The 25,992-nt window shown below is 38.9% G+C and overlaps 1 protein-coding gene across 1 annotated transcript in view; it reads right to left on the bottom strand.

The window, feature by feature from the left end:
- The window catches only part of LOC127943402 (protein unc-13 homolog A-like), a 38,041-nt gene that overhangs the window by 4,914 nt on the left and 7,135 nt on the right, over positions 1 to 25,992 (bottom strand). The window contains exons 4-41 of the mRNA XM_052539870.1: positions 25,023 to 25,140; positions 24,435 to 24,558; positions 24,271 to 24,341; positions 24,136 to 24,190; positions 23,696 to 23,725; positions 23,339 to 23,534; positions 20,206 to 20,934; positions 20,028 to 20,121; positions 19,187 to 19,233; positions 18,855 to 18,933; positions 17,535 to 17,540; positions 17,344 to 17,418; positions 17,031 to 17,250; positions 15,853 to 16,080; positions 15,633 to 15,774; positions 15,362 to 15,531; positions 14,242 to 14,357; positions 13,948 to 14,111; positions 13,709 to 13,862; positions 13,549 to 13,617; positions 13,210 to 13,299; positions 12,211 to 12,345; positions 11,735 to 11,868; positions 11,574 to 11,659; positions 11,079 to 11,205; positions 10,859 to 10,955; positions 10,185 to 10,328; positions 9,591 to 9,668; positions 9,459 to 9,482; positions 9,273 to 9,350; positions 9,060 to 9,148; positions 8,831 to 8,983; positions 8,627 to 8,750; positions 4,527 to 4,583; positions 3,939 to 4,019; positions 3,240 to 3,387; positions 2,358 to 2,414; positions 10 to 102 (exon numbers count right to left, since the gene is read on the bottom strand). Of these exons, the coding sequence (XP_052395830.1) occupies positions 10 to 102; positions 2,358 to 2,414; positions 3,240 to 3,387; positions 3,939 to 4,019; positions 4,527 to 4,583; positions 8,627 to 8,750; positions 8,831 to 8,983; positions 9,060 to 9,148; positions 9,273 to 9,350; positions 9,459 to 9,482; positions 9,591 to 9,668; positions 10,185 to 10,328; positions 10,859 to 10,955; positions 11,079 to 11,205; positions 11,574 to 11,659; positions 11,735 to 11,868; positions 12,211 to 12,345; positions 13,210 to 13,299; positions 13,549 to 13,617; positions 13,709 to 13,862; positions 13,948 to 14,111; positions 14,242 to 14,357; positions 15,362 to 15,531; positions 15,633 to 15,774; positions 15,853 to 16,080; positions 17,031 to 17,250; positions 17,344 to 17,418; positions 17,535 to 17,540; positions 18,855 to 18,933; positions 19,187 to 19,233; positions 20,028 to 20,121; positions 20,206 to 20,934; positions 23,339 to 23,534; positions 23,696 to 23,725; positions 24,136 to 24,190; positions 24,271 to 24,341; positions 24,435 to 24,558; positions 25,023 to 25,140 (4,682 nt within the window). The remainder of the gene's footprint in view (positions 1 to 9; positions 103 to 2,357; positions 2,415 to 3,239; positions 3,388 to 3,938; positions 4,020 to 4,526; positions 4,584 to 8,626; positions 8,751 to 8,830; positions 8,984 to 9,059; positions 9,149 to 9,272; positions 9,351 to 9,458; positions 9,483 to 9,590; positions 9,669 to 10,184; positions 10,329 to 10,858; positions 10,956 to 11,078; positions 11,206 to 11,573; positions 11,660 to 11,734; positions 11,869 to 12,210; positions 12,346 to 13,209; positions 13,300 to 13,548; positions 13,618 to 13,708; positions 13,863 to 13,947; positions 14,112 to 14,241; positions 14,358 to 15,361; positions 15,532 to 15,632; positions 15,775 to 15,852; positions 16,081 to 17,030; positions 17,251 to 17,343; positions 17,419 to 17,534; positions 17,541 to 18,854; positions 18,934 to 19,186; positions 19,234 to 20,027; positions 20,122 to 20,205; positions 20,935 to 23,338; positions 23,535 to 23,695; positions 23,726 to 24,135; positions 24,191 to 24,270; positions 24,342 to 24,434; positions 24,559 to 25,022; positions 25,141 to 25,992) is intronic.

Raw genomic sequence — 25,992 nt, 5'->3', positions numbered from 1 at the left:
AAACAATACCCTTCACTGTGACTTTGTGCTCTCCAGTATTTGGATGAGTGAAGATCTCCACATGGATAGACACTTCTCCAACTGCATCATCAACACCAGTACCTGCAGACAAGACGAGATAAGTCAACACTCCATATCCGGCCTGGCAGAATACTTTGCATCAGTATGACTCAATGGACCTTCCGGGCACTTCCTTTATGAATTCAGTTCCCGCAGAGTCATACAGAGGCAATGTATGCTTTAAACTGATTGGATGGCAAAATCGTTTAAACAGCTTAATGGTGTTGAACCTGGCTTAAAAGATCATTAATACGATTTTCAAGTTGGTCTTCCATGTCGGAGCACTTATTAAATACAAATTCAGAGCCTATCATTATATTGATTGAGTTTAAATGTGAATTTCATTTGCACAGAATTTTTAATTAGCCAATAGGGAATATAATCAAGATGCTAATTTCCATAATGGCTTATATACACAATTCAAAAAACATTGAGCTGAACAAATTTGTCTTTACTTAACTGGGGTGATACATTTGTGGACTTTTATAAATCAAATAGTACTGGATTCAAATAAGCTCTGAAAATGATTGAACAAGTTACACCTGCAACACATCTTTAAATATGAATTTGTGAGACTTGTTCAGGCACAAATTGGGTACCCTTTATTCCAGTGTCTGTGTACAGCACTAACATATTTTTACAGCTAGCTAGCTAGCTAGTAAATTTATGTCTACATAAAAATAATCAATGAAATTAGCTCAGAATACACAGACAACCAAAATAAAGTAATGTCTCACAGAATTCTTTTGCAACAAGGTTTTTACGATACAAAGTGTGTTCCCTCAGATTATCATGAGTGTACCATTTACACACATGCTGTGTGGTCACACTTCATTTCTGGTGTTTCATGACGGGTTTATACAACCATGATGGGGAGGAAGAGAGCAGTCCTATTGGTCTAGTCATTAACAGGAAGAAGAAGACAAGGAGAACATCTGATATTGTCCTTCACTTGGTTTTAAATGCAGGCAGGAACATGCAGAAAATCACTTCCATTCCCACACATATCCAATCCCACTCACGGAAAGTGCCAAGTTCTTTGGCCTAAGTTATGATGATATTCACAAACCTATTGTATGCACTATTTCTTCAAATACCTTTGAGTGATGATGCCACCAACGAATAACTAAATGTGAATTAAACGTCTAAATCTTTCCACCCAATCTAGGTCAGCTGCAGTCAAATAATAATAAAAAAACAAATGGATTCCTTGCTTTCGGCATCTGATATATGTATTCGCTTGTCAGAAAAACAGGCTGATAATGCAGTTTCCTCAGAGCAGAACCATCTGAGCAAGCAGAGATTTGACAAAGGCTTGAACACTGGCACGCTAACGCTAACGCTGACGGCTTTTGACGTAGCGCTTTATGATTAATCTTAACCAAAGAGCATCTGGGTAAACGTCACGAGACCCCTCAAGAAATGACCGGGTCATACTTCAACACAAAAGTCACAAAACAGTAATAAAATAATCTTTAATTAGAATAATTAAGCAAACGTAAAATAATAATAAAAAAAAAAAAATCTTCCAATCATCAAACCCTTATCAAAAGCGCTGGTGTTTCTGAAAATAAGCCATCTTTAACCGAATAAGCAAATAAAGTAAACACTAATTTGACTTGCGCAGAGCAACATTTAAGAAACTATTAAATCATGTGACTTTTTATGGGGCCCTTAAATGCCAATCTAGGGCTTTCGGAACTGATGTACATTGACAAAGAGCACATCACCTGACCCCAGAAGCAAATTCTGATTGGCTGAGGGAGAGCTGTCTTGACTCAGCCTAGGGAAGAGACTGAAGGGAGGGAAACCACGTTGCGTGGTCGTGAGGGGAGATCACGCTGAGCAGCAGAACAGACCCTGCCTGCGGACAAGCTGAGTCAGTCGCAATTAATGTCACATCTTCATTCGACAACATGGTTCAGCGCTCGGAAAGCAACATTTTGTCACGGTCTCTCACTCGCTCATTGACACTTGTGACTCGGCATCCGCAGGGCACACATGCGCCTCTCACTCGTGAAGAAGTGTGTACATTCCTCATTCACTGCCATTCAAAACACACTTCATCCTGGGATTTCTTGCTGCTGTAGCATCGAGATACATTTCAGACCAATGTATGCGAACATACAGCATGTTCTTCCCAGGTACTCATACATGCAAAGCCCTTTCTGTGGGAACATATGGGTGGTCGTGGGGCATGCGATTGGCCCGTTGGAATGGGAGGTGCATGATCTGATTCGGGTGGATAACTGATTGGTTCTTCATCGTTAAGGGCACAGGGACCCAAGTGAACGTACCCTTCTCTGGGTACACGTCTTCACTATGGGTAAACCTTACCCCCTTCCCTCCATGAACTGGTGAAAGAGAAGGAGAGGATGCAGAAAAAATACAGAGAGATTGAAAGCACATAGTCAAAAAGAAAGCAAGCAAGCCCAACAAGCGCATCAAATGTTAACAGTCTATAACGAAAAAAAAGGAACTGTATCTTCAAGCTACTGTGGCTATTTACACAAACACATCCCCATTTGCACACACACTTGCTTTCATATGTGTTTAAATACATAAATGAAGCCGTGACATTTACCCTAATTACATTTTAAATGATTATCTATTAAAATGTGTCTGCCGGGGGCTTTTCGACCTAAAATGTGTCAGAATTCCTAAAGTGCCCGAGGGATAGAAAGAAAGATGGAGATTAACCAAACAACCAAACAAAAAACAAAAAAAAAAACAAAAAAAAAACAAAAAATATATATATGTGTGTGTGTGTTTTGTCTGAAGTACATAGACTAATGTTTTTAAATAACAATTAACAATTTGATATATAGAACTAAGTATTATTAATTAACAATATTATTCGTTGTACTTACCATATGGTTAGGATTTTTTTTTTTTTAATTAAGCAATGTAATGTATTTTTTTTACCTAAAATATACATAATTATATAAAAAATAATTTTTTTTATATATATATATACATTATACATTACACATTTAGTTATTTACATTCTTATGCTGGTAATATAATGCGATGCAAATAAAACAACAACAACAAAAAAACTATTGTGAATGTGGACTTTTGGACCCATTGCATATATCATTTCATAATTGACATTCTGCCAAGGTGGAGGATTAAGTCATTGATATTTAAAGACAGCAAGATGTGTGGAAGAGCCTTACCCTGTGTATTCTGGGACTGAACGAAGGTCTTGATGAGTTTGTCGGTGGCCTGAGTGTAGAGGGACAAAGCGTAGTGCAGAGACTGCAGGTCTGGACTTTTCTCCAGGAACGTCTTTTTCAGGCCCACACCTCCAGCATGGAAATATTGCTAAGAAACCAAAAGACAGAAGATATTACTTGAGACAATGTTGATGTGTCTGGCTGATGGGGATGCTCAAACAAATAAAATCAATGCTGTGATAGCGCTACAAAGCTACAGTTGATTTATTTCATGTTGATACCCTGAAAACAACCTGCGAATGACTTCTTATAGTTCTCTCTGCTTATTAATCTGGGATAGAAGAACATTTTTTACACCAAAAAAGTCTATATTATATTGTGCTCTATATCCCAAGGTGCAAATACAATCCACCGAATGTGATAAAGGGCAAAAGTTTGACTGGGAGCGTAAATTTGATATTACAGGGAAGGATAGTGCTGTATGTAGTGCAAATTGAACACATATCCTTATGTAACAGAATGAAGAGAATTTTAAAAAGAAAATGATTTAAATTCTAGTGTAGAACGCAACTTAATAAAATAAAATAAAAGTCATACTTCCACTACAATTAACAACCCACTATTTAAAGCACGATACTGTGTTGTCACGAACCAGTGGAAAATACAGTTTTTACATTGACTTTCAGCTCTTGAACCCACCTTTATAGTATCCAGTGCTAACTCAATCACTGCACACTGTTTAGGGGACAGTGCCTTGGCCTCCTCACGAACCATGTGCTCCTACAAAAAGGACAAAATTTTATAAGAACAAAATACAATATTTTCACAATTTAAATTTTTAATCCAGGTTCATTTAACCCTGAGTTAAAGTAATCCTAGATTATCCTACATTATGTCACTTCTTTCATATTTTCAAAAAAATAAAAAAATAATAAAAAAAATTAATGACATAAGGATGAGAAGATGACAAATTTTTGTGTCATTTCTGTCGCTACAAGTATTTATTTAAAATTGATAATCCAGGTTCATTTAACCCTGAGTTAACATAATCATATGTCATCTCATGTCAAAAAACGCTGAAAAATTCAGAGAAAAAAAAACTTATGTTGTTTTTTGTTTAATAATAATGCAGGGTTGAGTTTTTTGATTAAACTGATAGAGTACGAATACTACAAAAAATATACACAATTCAAAAAGTCATTTTGAAAAAGATCAAAACAAAACAAAATACTGGTAATCATTTAAAACGAGCTAGCATCTTTTTCTTTTTGTAATAAACTTCCATACCTTCAACTTGGAGAGCTGACCGAGTTCCTTGGCTGCGTTGAATATAAGTTGAGTGCCCTGGAGGAAGAAGAGGAAAAAATGGAGGACGCGAGAAAAAGAAAGAGTATAGAAGAGAAGGCATTAGACAGGTCAGAGTTCGACAAAGTTGTAGACAGAAATGCCACATCACAGAAGTAAGATCCAGACAGTCTCAAACATCAGACACGCACTCGCACAATCCCAGCGTGCCCCGCCACCCCAAACACTGTCGCGCACAGCCACGCATCCACACACAACTGTTAGTGCAACATGAGACAGTAAACTAGCTACGAACAGAAGACAGAGACAAGAGTTGAAAGGTTTACAAAAGCCAGTAGGTCCACAGCCCAAACAACACCACTCTGGTGATATATCTAGTATCTCTACGACTGGACGATACTCTCATTTTTGGATATATCACTAAGTGAACAAGGCTTGTGCACCTTATTATACCATTATAAAATTATACAAATGTGTGCAATGTAGACCTCCTTGGAAAATTAAATCATTAGTATACAGAAATAGTCCTGTATTTCTGACATAGTTTAGACAAGCGTTGATATCAAAGTCTGAAGCGACTGTCATCCATGCATTATTTAACCTGGTATGTCCGAGCACCTGTAATGAACTATGTGAGGTTTTAAATGGGCACATAGGTGTGAGTCTATAGGGTAACCAACAACTGCATTGAAAACGAGGGGTAAAAAAAAACACTGCTTCCACCGGTTTGTTTCAACAGGGGGACCCAAGTCACACAAAGAAGACATTAAGAATGAGAGAGAAAGAGAGAGAGAGAAAGAGACAGGACACATTGAGCTAAATGGGGATTCAGTCCTTACATCACTGTGACAAGCAAGCTTCACCCTGCCCTGTGAAGAGAGGACAGTGTAATTAACTTGAGAACAGGTCTTGGTGCTTTTTAATAGGCTGACAGTGTCCATTATCCAGTATCTGACAGGGTCTATCACATCATCTGTCAAATCTGAAGTTCATGAAAGGACGAAAAAGTAGAAAATAATAGAAAAACATTTTTTCTGTCTGTTGTTAAATACACAGTTCACCCAAAAATGAAAAATTCTGCCATTATTTACACACCCTCATTTTGATTTGAACTTGATTAATTTTTTCCCCCTTCTGTGGAACACAAAAGGAAATGGTTTACAGAATGTTCACGCTGCCCTAAAATTGAACGGGCATAAAAATTGTGTTGGCTAAAAGATGTTTTACTTAATTCAGTTTTCAAAATGTCTGCGTAAATTGGTTAGTGTAAAGGTTTAGAGAAAAACTGTAAAAAAAAAAATACTAAAATAAATAAAGAAAAATAAGATTACACTACAGAAAGAAACGGATTTAAATAAATTATTGACATTTATTTACTATTTATTTATTAAACATACAGTACCTTGCCATAAAAGTATAGTGCTATAGTGAGTAGGAACAAAATGATGTAATATAATAGAAACAACATATTTTCCACCACCATCACTTAATTGACGTTAAAACTGGTGCAACACAATTTTGACGTGCCATATTTGATAATACGCAAATATGAATGAGATTTAAGAGCTGAGCAGATAGGACGAATTTCTATATGGATGACAGATTGAATAAATGATAACAGATTTTCATTTTGGAATGAACTTCCCCTTTAAAGTAGTTAAAATTCATTCTGTTAATTAATATTAAATTCAGATTTTTTTAATGGTATTCTTTGTAATCTAAGGGACCTAATCAAATAATAAATATCAAAACTATGAAATCCTTACAAGGCAATTCAGAAAACAAAATGATGAAAATATCTTCAAAGGGGAGCTAATGGATTGTAACATCACATAAAAAGGCACCGCAAAATAACCGTTAACAGACGGATAGACTATATTGTTAAAATACATGAAAAAGAAAATAATAATTCAAGTCAAGTCTGAGAAAAGGAGAAAAAAACACAAAAATACTATCCCGAAACACACATTAGTATGAGACCTCTGCATTCCATCAGACCAATTTTGGTACATCAACACGCAAAAACCAAATACCAGGACAGATTTATATAATAATGTCTACAGAGACTAAAAAAAGAGAGGCTCAGGAGTTGGTGGAGATCAGATGCAAGCAACAACCCACACAGGAGAGGTTTCAAACAGGTAACACAGGGAGGGTGGATCACCTGAAACCAGTTAACGTCACCCAGAAAACTGACCTACCACGGACTGGAAGCGAAAGTGCATCGCTTCCAGGAAAATGAGAAGAGGAAGGGGCTGGCAGTCAGATGTGGGGTGGACATCAGATTGGAAGTTTTGTTGGGGCAAAAAAGGGCCTAGTCCAAGTCAATTAGGAAATGCACCATGCTGCAGCCACCTCAGGTATACAGACCACTGAGGTGACCAGGCAAAGGAGAGAAAATGGATGGAGAAGAGAAGAAAGAGACAGCGGGAGAAGTAGAGAAAGATGGACAGACGAATGAGGATGCATTGGACAACAGGAAAGGACTTGGCAGCCACACAGAGCAGAAGGAGGTGGTTGGAAGGGGGTCACCCGGCATGGACGGACTGTGGGACACACAGACGCACAGACAAAAGTGCTCTGGTACTTACTATCATCTGTGGAAGTGGAGCGGGGGGAGAGCGAGAATGTAATAACCAGAGAGAAGGGTCAGTGAAGCTACAAAGAGCCCCACATCAAATCAAAAGAAGCATTAACATTCAGGCTACAGGACCGACTTCAGGCCTGATATGATTTTACAAGTCCCAAGGTCTGTGATTGCCCGAGGGACTGAAACAGGCCCAGTGTGGAGGAATGATTTAGGCAAAATGAAAAATCTCTCCCTTCTCGTATTCCAAACCTGTATGATGTTCTTTCGTCCAAGAAACACAAAAAGAGAAATTTGGAGGAATGTTCAAGCTGCTCTTTTCCATACAATGAAAGTGGATGGGGACCGGGGGATGTCAAGCTACGAAATGGACATAAAGTAACATAAATGTATTCCATACCACTTATATTTAAAGACTTCTGAAGTAAATTAAACAGTTTGTGCGAGAAACAGACAAAACTGTAAGGCATTATAGAATAAAAAAAATGTCCCACCCCGCCATTTGCAGTAGCTTTCAAAACTCATTTTCTTTGCCGCATATTCAAAGTTGGTGTTTCGAATGAATAAAAACTTAAATTTGCTTTAATTCATTACATAAAGGCTTCAAAAGACTTGGAATCAAGTGCATTTAAAATCCACTTTTAAAATGTCATTTTTGGAATGTGACTGTGTCTTTATTGTAGAAAAAAAAAGAGCAGCATGAACAAACTTCAAAACATCTCCTTTTGTTTCCACAGACCAGGGCTGCTGGGCTACTGTCCTGCAGAGTTAAGCTCCAACCCCAATTAAACACACCTGCACCAAGGTAATCAAGGTCTTCAGGACTTCGGGAAACTAGCAGAAATGTATTCTGGGAAAAGTTTGAGCTAAACTCTGCAGGATGTTGGCCCTTCAAGACCAGGATTGGACACCTCTTCTAAAGCATAGTCATACTGGTTTGGAACGACATTGGGATAAGTAAATAATAGCAAAATGTAAATTTTTTAAGGAATTACATATTCAATTTTGTATTTTTGCAGTAAGCATATCATCAAGAACTGATATGGGTCTCTTTTGTCAAAATAAACAAATACAAACAAAAACACAAAAAGAGTAACAGTTATATCAAGACATAATAAAAGCAGTAAGTTGTCTCTGTTCCTGTAGAAATGCTCTCAAAAATGAACTAGCATTCAAATATATAGAAATACACTTAAATAAAACTAGAAATAAAACTTTTTAGTCAAGATTAAAATACATGAAATATGTGTGACTACAGGACCAGAGAGCATTCTTGAGAGGTGCTTGAATGATATGGTGCACTCCCAATGTTTTTAGAGTGGAAAATGTATTTTGTCCAAAGTGATTTTGGGATTTTGGGATAGGGACATGTTTTGTTGGGAATGGGAAGAGACATTTCCAGTCGTTCTGTGTCTTCATGATCCATACCAGAAAATACAATGCTGTAAACAATCTTGGAATTTACATACAATTATTTCTATTTCCAGCTCATTACCGTTTGGTCAGTCAAAGGCGGCAGAACAATGGTCTTCTCCATTGTGTTCATCACCAACTTCCAAAGCTCTTTCAGCACTCGCTTCAACACTGTCTTCTCACAGATCTTGGCAAACAGTGTGAGACTGACAAGGAAAAAGTGCAAAGTGAAGTCGAGGTGTAAAATTTCCAAGAAATGGTCTAAATCTAATGACTGGCATCTTACTTGCTGTCAAGGAAGTCCATGATGGGCTGGAGGACGTTGTCGGCGTCCTGGGCAACGCTGCTGCAAGCACTTGCTGGTACGTTCCCCGTCCCCTTCACCTGGCTAAGTATGTCACCCATCTGCTTGACATTTTCTTCAATGTTTGGCTGGAAACTATGGGGCGGAGAACAGATGTTACTCCAAAAATAGAACAAAAAAGCAACTTCTTCCTGATCTCTTGATATCTCACCTGGTGGCAAAGATCCTTGCAAGGTCATCTAAAACATTGTTGAGCTTCAGCTGGAGTTCTTTCAAGATGTCGCTAGCTTCAACATTCAACTGAAAGGCACGTTAAGCAATGGTCAAAACCCCCAGAACTTGATTAGGCTTGCAGAACGTTGTAGATCTTTGCACAAAAAGGCTTTGCTAAGCCAGAATGCAAGCAGATTTATGGTTCACTTACATCTTTACCACCCATGGCCTCAAACATCTTCTCAAGCTGTACCCTGAGCTGTTGGATATTGTTAATGAGGATGCACGGCTGTGGGAAGCAAAAACACTTTGTTAAAATGCACGCAATTCAACAGAAGTCTAACTGAACCCACCAAATATCAGCATGGTATATTCTACCCATGTCAGATGTACATACTTTGACAGCGCCATCCTTTGCATTCTAGAATCAAAGAAAAAGAGAACACAAACTGAATGAGTTAAATTCCGGATTTAAGCAACTATTTTAAAAAATGTAAACCTGATTCCATAGGGCTTTTTAGACTATTACCACTTTCTCCTTGGTGCAGTGGTTGGGGAAGTCTCTTGAGATAATGTCCGCGTAGGAGAGCAGAACGTTGCTAATGGTCTGTGGGGTTAAAGAGAACATGTCTAAACAAGTTCAATGAAAATGCATAACTGTTTCACAGATTGATCATGAAGGGAAATATTATTGTTGTTAAGCTAACTGTTTTCTAAAACGTTTCTTCATCTGATACTGAAAACAGGTACAAACTCTTTTTACAACAATTTTGCTAAGAAAAACTATTTTGCAATTCTATTTTGGTCACGCTAAGAAGGAAATTTGCGGACTTGATTTTTCGGAGACAATTTTCAGGTGTCAATTTTTCTTTAGTTTTAGGTCAAAACCAACTTTGGTTTGCAGCAGGTTACGATCACGCCAACCAAAGTTTGCGACCAAAATCTTATCTAAGCTTTTGATTTTTACTCACTGATGTTACATCGTATTATTTGACAAGCAATATTCGTAAAAGACAGAAATAAACTCTCACAGTGTGCCTTTGGCTAAAGCTAACAGATTTACAAAATCTATTAACGGAATGATCATCAAACTATTACAAATTAAAAGCTGTCAGCTGAGGACCTTGGCAAATCTCTTCATGTAGTGTCCAACGATCTGTGGGTCCGGACACTCCAGCTTCTTTATGATCTCGAAGCTCTGATTAAGCTGCGAGAAAACGTCCACTACCGAACAGGAGAAGAGAGCGTGCTCCGAAGTTTGCTGATACTGTAGGAAAGAAAGAGTTGGATGTGTAGTCAGGAAAAAGTTCTAGAATAGAAAGCGCGAGAGACTGCGTAAGCAGACATCAGGTGTGAGCTCTTTCGTCTGGAAATAATTGGGTCGGGGTGAGACTGTGGCAGGTTCCCAAAGGGGACTCAGTGGAAGTAATGAACTAAAGAGCATGCTTATTGGTTCAGGAACATGCTGGGGTGCTATGAAGTGCACTCATTCATCAAATTTTGACATTGTCTGGCTGCAGGCTGGAGGTCTGTTGTTACTGTAATTTATTACAGCTGGTAAGCTAAATGGTAAGTATAGATTTACAGTGAATTTCCAATTTTGCTTTCAACTTTTCTTATAAATTCTTACAAATTTAAATTACTTTTCTATTATATACATACACACACCCACACACCCACACACACACACAAATATATATATATATATATATATATATATATATATATATATATATGTTGTATCTGCATCTAATGGCCTTGAGGATATGAACCAAAGGCAAGAGAGATAAATCTCACCCCATCTTTCTTATCGCGCTCCAGGGCTCCGTGCAAAAAGTCCCGAGACACCTCCTCATTCTCATCCAACCACTGGATGACAAACGGCTCGAACCACCTGCAGAGTAACATCACAACCTAAAGCTCTATCACCCATCATACCACGGTCACAGTGACATTTTAAGTGTGCATGACTCGGATAATATGCGTGTGAGATGGAAGAGTTTGGGGAGTCACTCACGTGGGATATTCAGGCACTCGGCTCTTGAAGAAAGGCAGGTCTTTGCAGTATTCATTGTAGAGCCACTTTACTTTGAAGTGCAGGTTCATGTAATCTGCGCTCTTGCACAGCCGGTTCTTTTCATGCTCTGAATGCCATGAGGTGAAGACAAAGGCTCTTCATGAAACAGTTCAAGATATAACGGCACATAATACATCTACGCAGAGAGGAGAACCCCTACTGAATCAGCAGACGAGAAGAACTCCACCACATGTCGACTTTTCACCAAGTGTGAAATTTAAGTAGCTATCAATGGGAAACCCTGCCAGGCTTGTGTTTCTAACTAACAGGCAAACTTTTTTCATTGTATCTCATTTTCTGTCAGTCAAGTTATGAACATCACAGACCTACAGCTGAAACTTTTTAATGAGGTTCTGGAGTCTTAGTCTACAAAACAAAGAATCAATCAATGCAAAGGCTAGATAGATGAAGAAAAGCTTCTTAGATTAGACTTGCCTTCCATTGCGTACTTCATATCCTGGGCAAACAGGTTCCACATAACCTCTGCGCTGATCTTTCCGACATTGAGCTCCTGCGGAAACCTGTGTGCACCAGAATACATCATATTAAGATCCTAAACAGGATTATGAAGTGAAATAAAATGATGCTGGACTCACTGGTTAAGGCAGGGGGTGTAGGAGTTCTTGTCCTCTTCAATAATTGAGACAATGAGGGTGATTAGCTTAGACCAGAAGTCTAGATTCTTGATGCTTGGACCTTGTTCCTCAGGAGGAACCTCTCCTTTTTTGTTCTGCACAAGATGAATTCATTTTGAAATGGTAGCTTGAAGCATGCTACGGCTTTTCATAATCTGCCAAACCTCTGGAAGAAATTACCCCACTAATGCGCAGGAATGGCTTATTTCAGCCAGCAAACAAACAAACAAACATCAATATGCAAAGCACTCTAGGGGAACAAGATTAGGGTTAGATGATTAATTCAACAGGAACAGTGTTTGATATTTATGAGGGAAGCCTGTAACATCTTCAAAGCAGCGCAAACAAAAGCTGCACGATGAACTGCTCTGATAAAATGGCTTGGATGCTCCCGGGGGAGAGAGCTTTGGAGTTGATCAGGAAGTGTCAGGACTCACCGGGTCCGTCTGGTATTCTCGACTATACAGCTCGTGGCAGTTGTTGAAAATGTATTCGTAGGTAGAGTTGAGGCAAGCCTTCACACAGTCCTTCACTACCTGGCTGGCACGAGGAGGACTCTGAAGCTCCTGGACCTAGAGAAGAACGATTCATGGTGCATTCAGATGGGTAATTTAATCAATGAAACAAAAATAATACTCAACGTAAACTTTCAAATTCTACAGCAAAATAATAATAAAAAAATTCACAGAAAACTGTGTGAAAAAAGTAGTACGGAAATAATATTATAAAAAAAAAAAGAAAAAAAAAGAAATCATAGGAAAAAGAAAATTGTATAAATAATTATAGAAGAACACAGAAAAAAAATTACATGAAGATTATATGAAAATTTTAAAAATCATGCAGAAAATCAAAGCAAATGTAGACAAACTAATGTAGAGAAATAATAAAAAAAGAAAACTATACAGCATAGATAATCGTATGAAAATTGTATGAAATAATAAAAAAAAACTGTCCAAAAGAAATTGTATGGAAAAAATTATTATAATAATTTTAAGAAAGTGCTGAAAACAGAAAACTGTATGAAAATTGAAAAATGAACACCATATAAAAGTTAAAATTAGGAGACAAGAAAACGGTCAGAAAATCATAAAAAAAACCCAGAAAATATATAAAATTTATTATAGAATACAATAGTAATATTAAAAGGTTAATAATATGAAAAATCACATGAAAAATATTTTCTAAAATCATAAGAAAAGAAAACAATTTGGAAAAGAAAATTATGCACAAATTGTATGGAATTTTTTTTTTATATCATACATCAAAAAAAAAAAAATAATAATAATAAAAAAAAAATATATATATATATATATATATATATAGAAAACCACATGAAAATGACACAAAAAAGAAACTCATACCAGAAATATTAAGTAAAAAACAAAACAAAAAAAGGTCAAATTTACACGGTCAATAGCATCAAGGATACAACTAACTTTCATCCTGAAGAATGTGATGCTGGTTAGCAGGTCCACAGTAGACTTGAGGTCCTGTAGCCTCTCAGGACTGCTAGCTGGGAAATTATTCTGAACACACACAAGCACAAGAAAGGGTGCCTCTTTGCCATCATACTCACTTCTTCCTCAGATATTTTAGACTTTTCAATACAACTTAAAGCTTTAATATGTAGTCACATCGGACTAATCAATCTCATTTGTCTGATTCGACAATCTCACCTGCAGGCGAACACCATTTAACTTTAGTTAAGAAAGATCCTTCATACAAAAGCAAGGAAAGAAGTGACTTCTCAAGGAAACCCTAGAAAGTCATAATACCCTGTACATAGAAAGGTCAATCCTCAGAGAGTTGTGAAGCTGGTCCAGAAGCTTGACAAATCGCTCTTTCTACAAAAAGCAAACAAGAAACCACCTTAAATTACTAGCACACACACATTCGATGCTGAAATCTTCCTGAAAGGCTGAATCAAGCACTCACACCAAAGTTGGAGGCAGCGAAACGGTCAGAGGCGGACACATTGTTAGTGGCCTGGGTTGTGTGAGCGTAGTAAGCGTTGATGTTGGCCAGTAGGGTGCTCATGACCGCAGGCACTCCAGGACACATGTATTTTGATGATAAGCAGGCGAAGTGTCTAAAAACAAGAAGGTACAAAAAGTACTTAAGTACAGGAGCAAACAACTAAAACGTCAATGGCAGAACTGTGAGGAGAATCATACGTCATGGCTTGGTAAATGGACTCCACCCCATAACGCATGGCAAACTCATCAACGATTTCTTGGGGCGTCTCTTCAAAGTAAACCTTCCATGCATCATCACCCTTGGCATCTGGTATCTTCACCACCCCATTGTTCTGGATGTCCGTTAGATAGTGGAAAAGGTTCTACGGAGAGATGGAAAGTGGATCAATTCGCTAAGGACTAATTTGATATACTCTATCAGGGACTATGCACTCAAGCTTGCTAATAAACAATTGTAGGTGGAAAATGAGAATGAAAAAGTGTCAGACTGACCTCGTGCAGGCAAGTGTACTGGACGTGGTACGGAGCTACGGTTTCTTCTCCTTTGATCTCCACACTGATGTGCATACGAATGGCTCCAGACACAGCAGACTTGTCCGTACGCTTGTCTGAAAGGAAGCAAAATTATGTCGATAAAATAAAAAAAAAAACAAAAGCAAGAAAATAGCAGAGAGCTGTGTGATAAAAGAAAGTGGTACGAAAACCATAAAAGAAGAGGCAAAAAAAAACACCTGAAAAAAAAGAAGAAAATTACAACAAAAACAAAATTACAAAAAAATATAATCATATGAAAATCACATTAAAAAACTGTCTGAATATTGTAAACAAAAAAAAATTTATATGGAAAGGAAAATCATAAAAAAGAGAACAATTTATGAAACCCACAAAAAAGAAAATTATACAGAAATTATAGAGAATTCAGAAAAAAAAGGAAACTACAGTTTAATCATTGAATCAGTAATATGAATCAGATATGACTCAGTAAAAAAAAAAAAAAAAAAAAAAAAAAAATAATCATGAAAATCATAAGCTAAGAATATCCTACAGAAACTGCATTTAAAAAAAAGAAAAAAAGAAAATCGTACGATAATTGCAAAAAAAAAAAAAAAAAAAAACATTCCATAAGGAAAACAATATCATATGAAAATCATATGGAGAATTTTTTTTTATTCAAACAAGCCAGTGTTGATTTTAGAAGTGCAAGAAAAATTTAAAGCAAAATGTCTAACCTCAGTTAATCAATTTTTTATATCCCAATGCTACTATACAAGTTTGCGATAAAACTTTTAAACGTCTTCTTTACAAGGTAGTGTCATGAAATGGCAATTTTACAAGCTTGCTATGTTAGCAAGAGAGTGAGCGGAACCAAGCAAACAAGTCATGCCAATCGATTAAATAGATCACAGAAACCTAAAACAAACATGATATACGACTGCACATCTAATGATACGTCACTCTAATGGTTCTGTAATCCTTGTCCTGGCTCCTGAGGGTCAGTGGCAAATAGACTCAAGTTTCTTCCTTGACCCGTGTGCAACATAAATATAACATTACATTTATATTATTAATGCATTTTGATATTTCCGAAGAAAAATATGGTTTGGTCACTCACCCAGGTTGTACCAGACGTCCATTTCTCCGCTCAGAGTTCGAACCTCGATGATGGTCTGACCGAGGAAATCATCAGACTCCCGTTTGAACTTCTGCTTGACTCTGGACTTAATATCGTCGTCCTCATCCCACACGCGCACTTTGATCCGATCGGAAGAGTTGTGACACTCACTGTGTAAGATGTTTTTGTGTCACCATGAGCATTAACCCTTAACGAAATATATCGGACACATATTAATTGAGTTTTGAATCCCAAAAAATTGTCAACTTACAAATTGAAGCTCTCATCCCATACAGGGTTGAGGTTGCCGTAGATGGTCTTGGTTCGTTTTTTGGTCTTGCCTACTTGCACTGTAACATAAGGATCGCTGGAGCCGGTCTTGTCCTTTGCCTGCAGGCCCTGGGCACATAATACTGAGCGAAGAAACAACAGAGTTCATACTAAGATAACCAATATGAAATAAACTTGTACTAGTCGAAGTGGGTCATTACCGGTGATGCTGATCTTTGCCGACCACTTGGACGTTCCGTCTAGGACGCTTTGCTTGACCTGCTTCATGTGTGCCACGTGAGTCGCCTTGATGACTGCAAACACGTCCTGAATCAACTCGAATATCTCAGGCTTGTTGCGTTCACGGATCTTCATGCGATCTTTTAACACCATGATGATATTCTGGGTGCGATCCTCAGCTCCATGCTTGGAGCTCTTCTCCGCCGCCCCTATGAAATATGGAAAAGGTTAATTTAAATACACTTTATATTTACACTAACGGTCAAAAGTTTGGAATGACTGTGATTTTTTTTGTTTTGTTTTGAAAGTTATGTTCACACAGGCTGAATTTATTTGATCAAAAAAACAGCAAAAACAGTACAATTGCGAAATATTATTACAATTCAAAATCATTTTTAAATATATATTGAAATGTTAATTATTTCTGTGAGGCAAAGCTGAGTTTTCGGCATCATTACTCCAGGCTTCATTGTCAAATGATCCGTCAGAAATCATTCTAAGAAACACAAGCTTAAGAAACGTCAACTATGATGGAAATATTTTTTTCTGCAGAATATTTTTGTTGTAAGCATGATACACTACTAAAAATAATTAACTAATTTTAAAAGAAAAGCAACAAATAAACACTTTTCCAGCAAAGACACATTAAATGTGTGACAGAAACGACATTTAAAATGTTAACAAGGAAAAGTTTGTTCGTTTAAACTCTCCATCTATCAATGAATTCTGACAAAAATATTAATAATTAAGCATCAAAAATAATAACTGAGCAGCAAATCAGCATATTAGAATGTTTTCTGAAGGATCATGTGACACTGAAGACTTGAGTAATGATGCTGAAAATTCAGCTTTGCATCACAGGAATAAATATCATTTTAACATTTATTAAAATTCAAAACAGTTCTTTGAAATTGTAATATTATGTCATAATATTATTCTTTTTACTGTATTTTTGTTCAAATAAATGCCGTCTCTGTGAGGTTAAGGACAAAAAAAAAAAAATCATAATTATTCCAAGCGTTTGACTGATACAGTAAGTGTATATTTTAATTATATTTACATCTCAATAAATATATTTCAAATAAACAAGAGAATATATATATTTTTATATTTAAGACAATATTTGACAGTAATGAAAGAATCTCCATAAGCATCTTACTCTGTAGACAATCGGCATTAAGCAACTCTTGACACTTCTCGTGACACTTGACCCCGCACTCTGTGCAGCGCATGCCCTGTCGAGCGATGCCCCACAGAAGCCCCTCACACTCGTAGCAGTAGGTGGGGGTCGTGGCCGTCCACACCTCAAAGTTGTGTGGTGTAGTGCAGGAAATGGGGTAGATCAAAGCCTGCAGGGTCTTCTTATAGACGTGACTCTTCTGCACGGTCATAATAAATCAACAGGTCAATGGAAAACGGTTCTGAACTGAAAATGTCAATGTCTATGAAGACAACGGGGCTTGTTGACATACCAATTCTTCATTGTTGAGTGTGCTGGAGGCCATAGCAGAAGTGATGCCTGCTTTTCGAGAGTTTTGGACAAGAGACTACAAGAGAAAACAAAAATGTAGGGCTCAAAATAAAATTAGGAGCAAATTGTTTGTGGTTGCAATTGAAGTATGTTACCCAGGAGTGCTGAAAAGGTAAAATTGTGAGTGCTTACCATTGCCTGTAGCAGGTATTGGCATTGAAAAAAGAGAGGGAAAAATACATTTTAGAAGTTTGCCAAAAATAACTCAATAACTTAATATTTCATACATCAACTTAAGAAAAAATAAAATAAAACACAACCACAAGTAGAAAATATTTCTGTAAAGAGGCCTTTAAAAGTGCTTGTACAACAAGAATACATGTGGAAGACTGAAATATGGAGGGAGTAGAGAAGAAAAGAAAGAAAGGGAGGAGGTCGTCTGTCTGTAGTTGAACTGTTTTCGACATGCATTTTAATTCTGCTCCAATCAGCACTTTGGCTTCTGACTCTTAGAGTCAGTAGCAGTGACGGTAAACTGGATTAAAACAGACAAACTGTGGAGGTGTTTAGTGCAGTATGCTAATTTCTCCCTCATCTTCAAGTCCGTAGCGTCAAAACAAGCCTGGTGCCATTGCCGGCTCTGACAGATCTCCAGTGAAGACTGCCAGGAGTGTTCTTGGCTGAATAAGTGCAGCCAGACCTACACAACAGCTGTCAGCAAATTAATGATTTTTTTTGGGCTCTTGTTACTTTATTTAATCAAGACACAACTGACTCTCCTGTCAGTCTAATGAGAAGTTTTGCAGAAAGTGTTGTTAATAAAGTACACTCAAAAATGCATTTTGCGGATTGTTAAATGTTAATTAACATGCACTAATGCTCTTGAACAATTTGCTTGAAATATATGTTATTGCAATGCAATCAATTTCAACCACATGAACCAGATTTAATTACTAGCTCAATTTAAATGTGGTTATTTTATAATTTCATTGCTTACCGAACATGAACTGATGAATTAGACACCATAAGACAAGAAACATGTACTAGTCAGGTCAGTTTAGATTTCATGTTGCCTTTAATGCCTATATGCTTGTGTTGCATCTATCCATGCGAGAACCAATGATGTTTGATTTTATTTGCCACCCAAACCTTTTTTTAAGTATCAGTGGAAAAGTTCAACAAGCTCCCAAAATAGGTCACAGGCACAAAACAAGGTTAGCGGCTCAGAGAGAAATACAGAGGCTGAAATGAATGGGACTGTAAGGGAGACACTGCGACAGTCAGAAGGCTGGAGATTCATCAGTCTGCAGGGTTAATGGAGCTGAGTAATGCTCTGATAATGTCTAAGCCTGTAGTCGTGATTCAGACAGATGTGCCATAGAGGCTTCTGGAACTACAGACCCTTGACAGACTGCTGCCCAAAATAACCACGCTGATGCATATGGATGGTGCTTTTGAAGAGTTGGGAAGGTGATGTTGTGTCCAGCTGTGTAATGCTTTTGTGTGACTCACCAGGTCTCGGACGAGAGGGATGGCCTTCCTCTTGCGTAGGTCCGGCATGCTGTCTATGCTGTAAAGAGCACCTCCAGGCCTGCAGATCAAACCAGTGGATGTATTATATATACTGTATATCATACATAGCTAGCTATTTCTGGTTAAAAAAAAAAAAAAAAAAAGAGAGGTCAGAAGAGTATATTCTCTATATATAGTGATTCATTATGATTAAGGGACTTTCTGATGTTTAAATGTTTACATAAATTATATATAATCTAACTCATGAAGTTTGAATAGCTCAGACATTTAGCTGCTCCCAAAATGAGCTGCAGTCCTTTGGTGACACTCACCCTGCTTGCAAAAAGAGTGACGCGAGTCCTGGAGTCTCGCCTCGAGCCTGCGGACAACAGGGAGTGACAGCGGAGTCAGTGACAGCGCTCCATATATCTCGATTTAATCAGTCCGCTAAACCATATTAAACTTCTCTTTAATATCCATGCAGACCTCACAATGTAATTTCAATGATAGAATTTATATCAAGAAAAAAGACCACTGTCTATTCTGTACGGACTCAGAAAGAGCCAGCAGTCAGCTGATCTCATTGACGTCAGTTGCAGGACTCTCTCATAATTAGACCGGATTTGCCGGACATCTTTATCTCCATCATCCTTGTTCTGTCATAACAACTCCATGTGTATCTCAGAGGAAGCGTGCCGCAGTCATTGGTCAGGGAAATGTGTTTACTGTTAGACCCACCTTTTAGATTGCTTGTCCAGCTTCGGCAAAGCAGTGAAGAGCATGACAATCACTATGCCAATGACAAAAAACTGAAAAAAGAACAACAAAAAAACACACACAAAAAAACAAAAAAAAACAAATAGGGTGGAACACAAAAGTGGGCAAGCATGAAATCCCAAAACAAAACTTGTTTTGCAAACATATGTAACAGTAAAACGTAAAACTTAAAAGTAAGTGACAAAAAAGTTACATGAAATGAATAAGACAAAGGAAGAGAATGAAGGGCAGAACTAACCAAGGACTTGCAACCCAATGTTGGCCAACAGAACCAACAGAATAGCATAAGCAAGCTGGCAAACTTTGACTGGCTACTGAATTATTATATGGTTGGAAGAAGCTGATCAAACAAATATAGTATCGATTTCATGCTTCACAACTTCAGACCTCACGTACCTCCTGCAGCTGAAGGCGAACCCTGTTGAAGAGTCGCAACCAGTTGGCTTTGGCCCTTACTGCAGTGTCCACACGTGGCTCCAGCTTTGGTGTGCTGCGAAAAAATGGAAAACTGTTAGATTTATTTAGCATTTAGCAAAATGTCATGAAGGGCTATACCTTATCCTAGGAAGCTTACCTCTCTGGAGAAGCTTCTTTCTTTTCTTGATCTGCTTCAGGCGGGACCTCTGTGGCAGGGGTAGACAAAGGTTCCCTCGAAGGGGCTACAAGCTTGCCTACAGGTGTTGGGACCTTCCCAGGCTCCACCTCTGAGACTCGTGGTGGGGTTGAGGTATGCGGTACCTTGGCAAAGACATCATGTGGCTGCTGTGGGGGTGATGACTCTCGCTTAGACTCCATGGTCTGGAATGGTGGTTGGGATTGTGGTGGTTGTTGCTGATGCATGGAAGCCTGTTTCTCCAGTGGTGGACGACTGGTCGGGGCCTCAGGAGCCAACATTGGGGCAGTGCTGGTTGGGGTAGGGGTGTAAGGTGGCTCCTGCTCTTCACTGAGAGTACCATCCATTGGGTAAAGGTCTTCATCCTCTTCCTCCTCATAGGGATACTCCGCTTCCTCCTGCTCATAGACCTCACCATCCTCTTCAACATATTGTGCCTCTTCTTCACCTCCATCTTTGTTGTACTCCCCATCATCACTGTAGACGCCCTGCGGCTCATCTGGATCCCAATCAGGTGAGTCTTTACCGTAGCTAACGGAAGAATGGCAGGAGTGGTAAGAGTCGTTCTCGTCGTAGAACTCTCCGGAACCTCGGAAACTCTCGCCATCGTCTGGGCCAAACTCCTCACTGAGTTGGGAGCTGCCGCGGCTCAGCTCACCAGAGGAGGCATAGCGACTACTGCCGGTGGGACTGTGGGAGTAAAGAGTCATTAGTGTTATATTGCTTATACTGTTAACAAGATGCGCGACTGTTGATATACAGATTTATGGGCCATAAAAAGAACAAACAACCACCGAGGAATATGATACTTTTCAGCTGATAAAAGTCTCTCCCTGCTGAAAACAACTGTTAAAGACGGGTTTTCTGGTCTTAACTGGTCTCTCAGAAGACAGGCCAGTAGACCAGCTTAAACCAGCTAAGACAAGCAAACAAATTAAGGGTTGGTTTGAGGTATTTTCTTCAGCAGGGAAATAGTTGTTGCTTATTTATGGATGAATGCATGTGGGTGAGGTGGTAAGCAAAAACGAGACAGAATCCTGAGGTTCATTTGAGGGAGTCGAAGAAAAGAACATTAACATACGGACTCAAAAAGAGCTGTTTCACAAAATACGTCAAGATGGCAATTGGAAGAGTTGTCAGTGGACAAACTAACCCAGGTGGACTTAAAAAAGGACAAGACATTGAAAAAAAGATAGAGAGTAACACTGAGCTGAGAGAGAAGGGGATGCAGCATTTTGATGTGACACCTTAAAAAATTTAAGGTTATTTATCTTTGATGGTGAATGAGCCAATTAGGTGTAAAGAGACTGAAAAAATGGTACGAGTAAGAATAGATGCACTGCCACACAGACAAACACACACACGATCGATTATGGGACGTATGGTTTAGTAATGCATGAAGAATCAGAACCAAAATAGATGTGTAAAAGTCTTTGAGCCAAAAAGTGTCTATGCTTCAGACTAGAGCAAATACGAGAGCCACAGGACACACAAACAATTACACATACAATCACGCTTCTGTCAAGCCATTTAGTTATATATCCTTGTCACCTTTTTTCACTTTCTTGTGGAAAAACCCATAAAGACACACACGCAGCTTTATTTCCTGTCTTCCACACAACACATTTTGGCTTTCGGAAAGTTGTCCATGAGATGTTGAGAGGATAAGTCAGTGGTGTGAGCATCCCCTGTTCTCTGCCATAGTCATCGACATGGTCCCGCCTGCTGCCCACACACAGCCTAGTCTGTCTAAAGGCTATGTAATTAGCGTACACTAGGCTTTCAGAATTCTGTCAGGCATATAGCTGCTAAATAACAGACTTCACAAAAAAAAAAAAAAAAAAACAGACCCAGTGGACCCCCACTGGCAACTGCACCAAATTCAGATTACACAGTACAGAAGACACAAGAAAAAGCTTCTGAAACGCACAAGTTGGTTACCCAATAACACGTGACAGATCATTAACAGGTAAATAACAATCATGAAAGAGGACATAGAAACATATACAAAAAGGTATAGATAGAGTAAATATATTCATAGACCATGTATGTCAAAGAAAGATTGGTGCGCATGCATGGCAAGCATAGCGAGGACCACAGGACCAGACAAGTCCAATTCCACGACATCATCACAACAGGACGGATTCACAGGCTGGAGCAGGAGGAAGAGCGGGAGGAGGAGGTGGAAGAGGGTGGAGGTGTAGGAGCTACGGAGACCCACCTATCAGAGAGCGAGTGCCTACTGTCTAAGGAGTATTGGCGGCTGGTCCGCCTGCTCGAGCCAGAAGCCGAATCAAGATCGCTGTGGCCGTTGGTGGCGGAGTCTAAACTATCATAGTGTCTGGTGGGAGGGAAGGGGATGGGGGAGGCAGGAAGAGGAGGAGCATGAGTAATGTCTTTTTTTATTATTTGTTTTTCATCTCACCTCATCAGGTCATATTAGATGGAAAATGGCCCAGTTTAAGGCAATGGTTAACCAGCTGCTAAGAGACTCATATCAAAAGTATCACTGTGGGATCAGGATCTGTCCATTATTAAGACTTTATAAAAAAGAGCCCTGTCCCAGATGGCGCCCTTGATGCTGATTTGCAGTCTTGTGGCCTTCGCTCACACGCATCTGTAAAGTCCACGAGACTGTAGGGTGGCCCACTTGACATCTTATGTTTCCCAAGGCTGCTCACAAGCTGCTCTGAGGCAGCTATGTCTGCTTTTGGTATAAATATCTTAAGGGGCTTCAGGTGCCATTTGGGATAAGGCAAGAGTCTCATTGCATAACAGCATGCAATGCAAGAATGTTGGATGAATTTCCCTTTTGTAAGACAAAATGTACAGGAAATAAAAGCGTGTTTTGAAGTGAACTGGGCCAAAATGAACAACTGAGGGAAAACGTTGCATTCAAATCACAGAGTTGCACCAATGTGGCTCAAAACCCATGAAGTGTATACAATGACTGCTCGTCCAAGGCTTGTATACAGTCACCAATGCATAGGAAAAAGAACAGACGAAAGTCGCACAGAATGCTTTTTCTAACTGATGGATGCTAAAGTTACTAGCATTAGCAGATACATTGCAACCAGGAATTGGGACAATTTACCTAATGGCTCTCTGGTTATCATAGTCATAGTCATTCACGTCGTTGTAGCGGGAGCCATGGTGTGTGTTATGAATGGGGTATTGGTGCAAGGAGGCGTTGGGCTGAGAAGTGGTGTAGAATGGAGGCGGGATGCTGTTGCTGGTTTCACTGCGGTAATCACTGTCTCGATCATCCACAGCACTATCTGGATCATCATCTGAAAAGCAAGTGATGATTCTACATGTAAAATGTGTGTATTAACCGTAATAGTTTTAAGTAGAAATGTTCCAGCACCAAAACCATACCCATCATACTTCATAAAGTATCAATGAAAGTATTGTGCAGCTTTTTAAAACTCACCAAACTAAGTTTACTTACTTTGCTGGTCCCCCCATAGACTCCAGTTACCTATAAGAACAAAGAGTCAACAGAAAAATTAGAAATAGGCCAAGAAGTCAGTGATGAAAATACATATTTTTGAAACAAATACCTCGGTGTGACCATGAACAAGCAGCTTGCCCATGCATGCTAAGTGCTAATGTTTAATAGCTCTGATGTGAAGCAAAAATAGCCTATTGGCAAGCCAAAGCTTCCTGCTCCTCCTTAACCCACCCATGCTTGAAATATTGCTGAATACTATCCAGAAAATCTCTATGCACCATGATGCTAAGCCATCCATCTAGTGCTCTGAGATAAAACACTCTCATATTGGAGCTGCTGATGGTGTGACTGGTCCTCTACTGAGGTTCTGCACACATCAACCTACCAAGGGGCCATGTAATTTATAGTGTGAGTGTGGGTAGCGCTTGAAAGCTTACAGCACTGAGTTGATGGTATCGGAAGTGGTCTCTCATGCTCCTCCTGGTATGTGTACTGCAAAATGAGCAAACAATAATGTCTGAATCTGTAGAACTGTAAAGAGAACACGAATGGAGTTGAATGACAAGACTCACATCTTGGTCCCTCATGGCATTGAGCTGCTCCAGTTTCTTGGCCCAGTATCGAGCTTCCTCCTCTGGTATATCTGGAAGTGTGAAAAACTATGTGTCAGCATTAAAACTTTGGACAAATTGGACCAAATATAGTATTGGAGGAAGCAATAAAACAGCAAGGACACCTAATGGGAGTTCGAATCGTGTATCCAAAAGCACTCGATGGAACGTGGGATCCTTGGTGCCGCAGATCTCATTCTCAGCCATAATGACCTGGGAGTCTAAAGTCAGCCATTGTCCTGGACCTTCCTACAACACCAGAGATAAACAAAAAGCACTGCCATCTTTTTTTGTCTGTATATTTGGTTTGGCTCAACTACCAAGGTATACAACTCTACCTGTTCAGGGTTATTTAGCTTAGTGGTTATAGATCTTTGCTGGTGGACAAAGAGTTGAAAGTTTGAACCCTATAAAAGGCGAATGTTAAAAATCCTTTAACAAGCCACTTAATCTCAGATTGCTCCAGGGAGGAGCGTGCTAATAAAATTTTATAACAAACACTGCAGAAACAAATTCCACTGGTGCCGGTTCATAAAATATGTTTAAACTGGTAAGAAATATTAACATATAGGGTCTTACAGGGAATGGTTTCTGCAACATGTTTGCAATGAGAGCCGATGCCAGGCATCAGCTACAGATCTCCACATATAGCTCTACAGTGGGTGAGAAAAGCTGCAAGCTGTTGGGGGCCAGGCCGGCCATCTGGGCTGTACCTCGTTCGACTGACGAATGTTGCTCAAAGGGATCCACAATGTGCCAACCATGGTGTCCCAGATCAGTCCTTTGTTCCATACCTCCACCGCCAGGCCCAGATCCAGTCTGTTAATCTCACTGGAAGATGAATTGAAGGGTAATATTGAGAAACAGAGAGATGGAGAGAGAGATTCATATGTGGTATAATAATATGGAGGCTACACTCTGTTATGTTTCATACATCTTCAGATCAGACTCACGTTAAAAAAAGAGATCTAAGACCACAAAAAACCACACATTTTTGAAATACAGTGGAGAAACTGGATGACTAGTTTAGAAATCGTGGTACAGTAGATTGAAGAATCTACAGTAGATTGGGGACAGTGGTGGTGCTGCATTATACATCACACAGCAAGAAAAAGAGGTGCTGAAGCAGATTTGGCTTATAGATGACTCAAGATGAGGTAGGCAAAGAGTTTTGCTGATCAGATGCTTCTATAATATTCTTTGTTGTCAATTCACACAAGCTCCCAGTGTCTCAAAAGCTTCTAAATGTGTGTACTAGACATTTACATTGTGAACAAAATCCAAGTTGTGCTTGCCGGAGCAAAATCAGCAAAATCTTGTTTGTGAGTGTTGTTGAATGCAAGTGTGTTGTTCTAACTGGTTGATTGGTGGTTACAGGGGTGTTCTGGGTGCTAGCAGGAAGGCTTTTTGAAGTGTCTAATGCTGCATTCAAGTCCTCCTGGGAAGTTTGTACTTACGAGTTGACAAGTCGTAATTACGACATCGGGTATGTTCTAGTCAGTTTAGTCGGTACAAGATGGGGGTGTACCTTCTTTTAATAAATTACAAGAAAATACAACATGGTTTGTTAACTCTGCTTGTAGAAAACGAAGAGCAAAGAATTTGCATCAGATGTGTTTTGCGTTTTTAATTTTTTTAAATAATCTATGAAGCCACTTTAATATGTATCGCATAAAAACGTAT

This window comes from Carassius gibelio, chromosome A22 (assembly GCF_023724105.1).
Source record: "Carassius gibelio isolate Cgi1373 ecotype wild population from Czech Republic chromosome A22, carGib1.2-hapl.c, whole genome shotgun sequence".
Classification (NCBI taxonomy): Eukaryota; Metazoa; Chordata; class Actinopteri; order Cypriniformes; family Cyprinidae; genus Carassius; species Carassius gibelio.
Note: the sequence above shows the minus strand (reverse complement) of the source record. Positions and strands in the feature narration are given on the sequence as shown.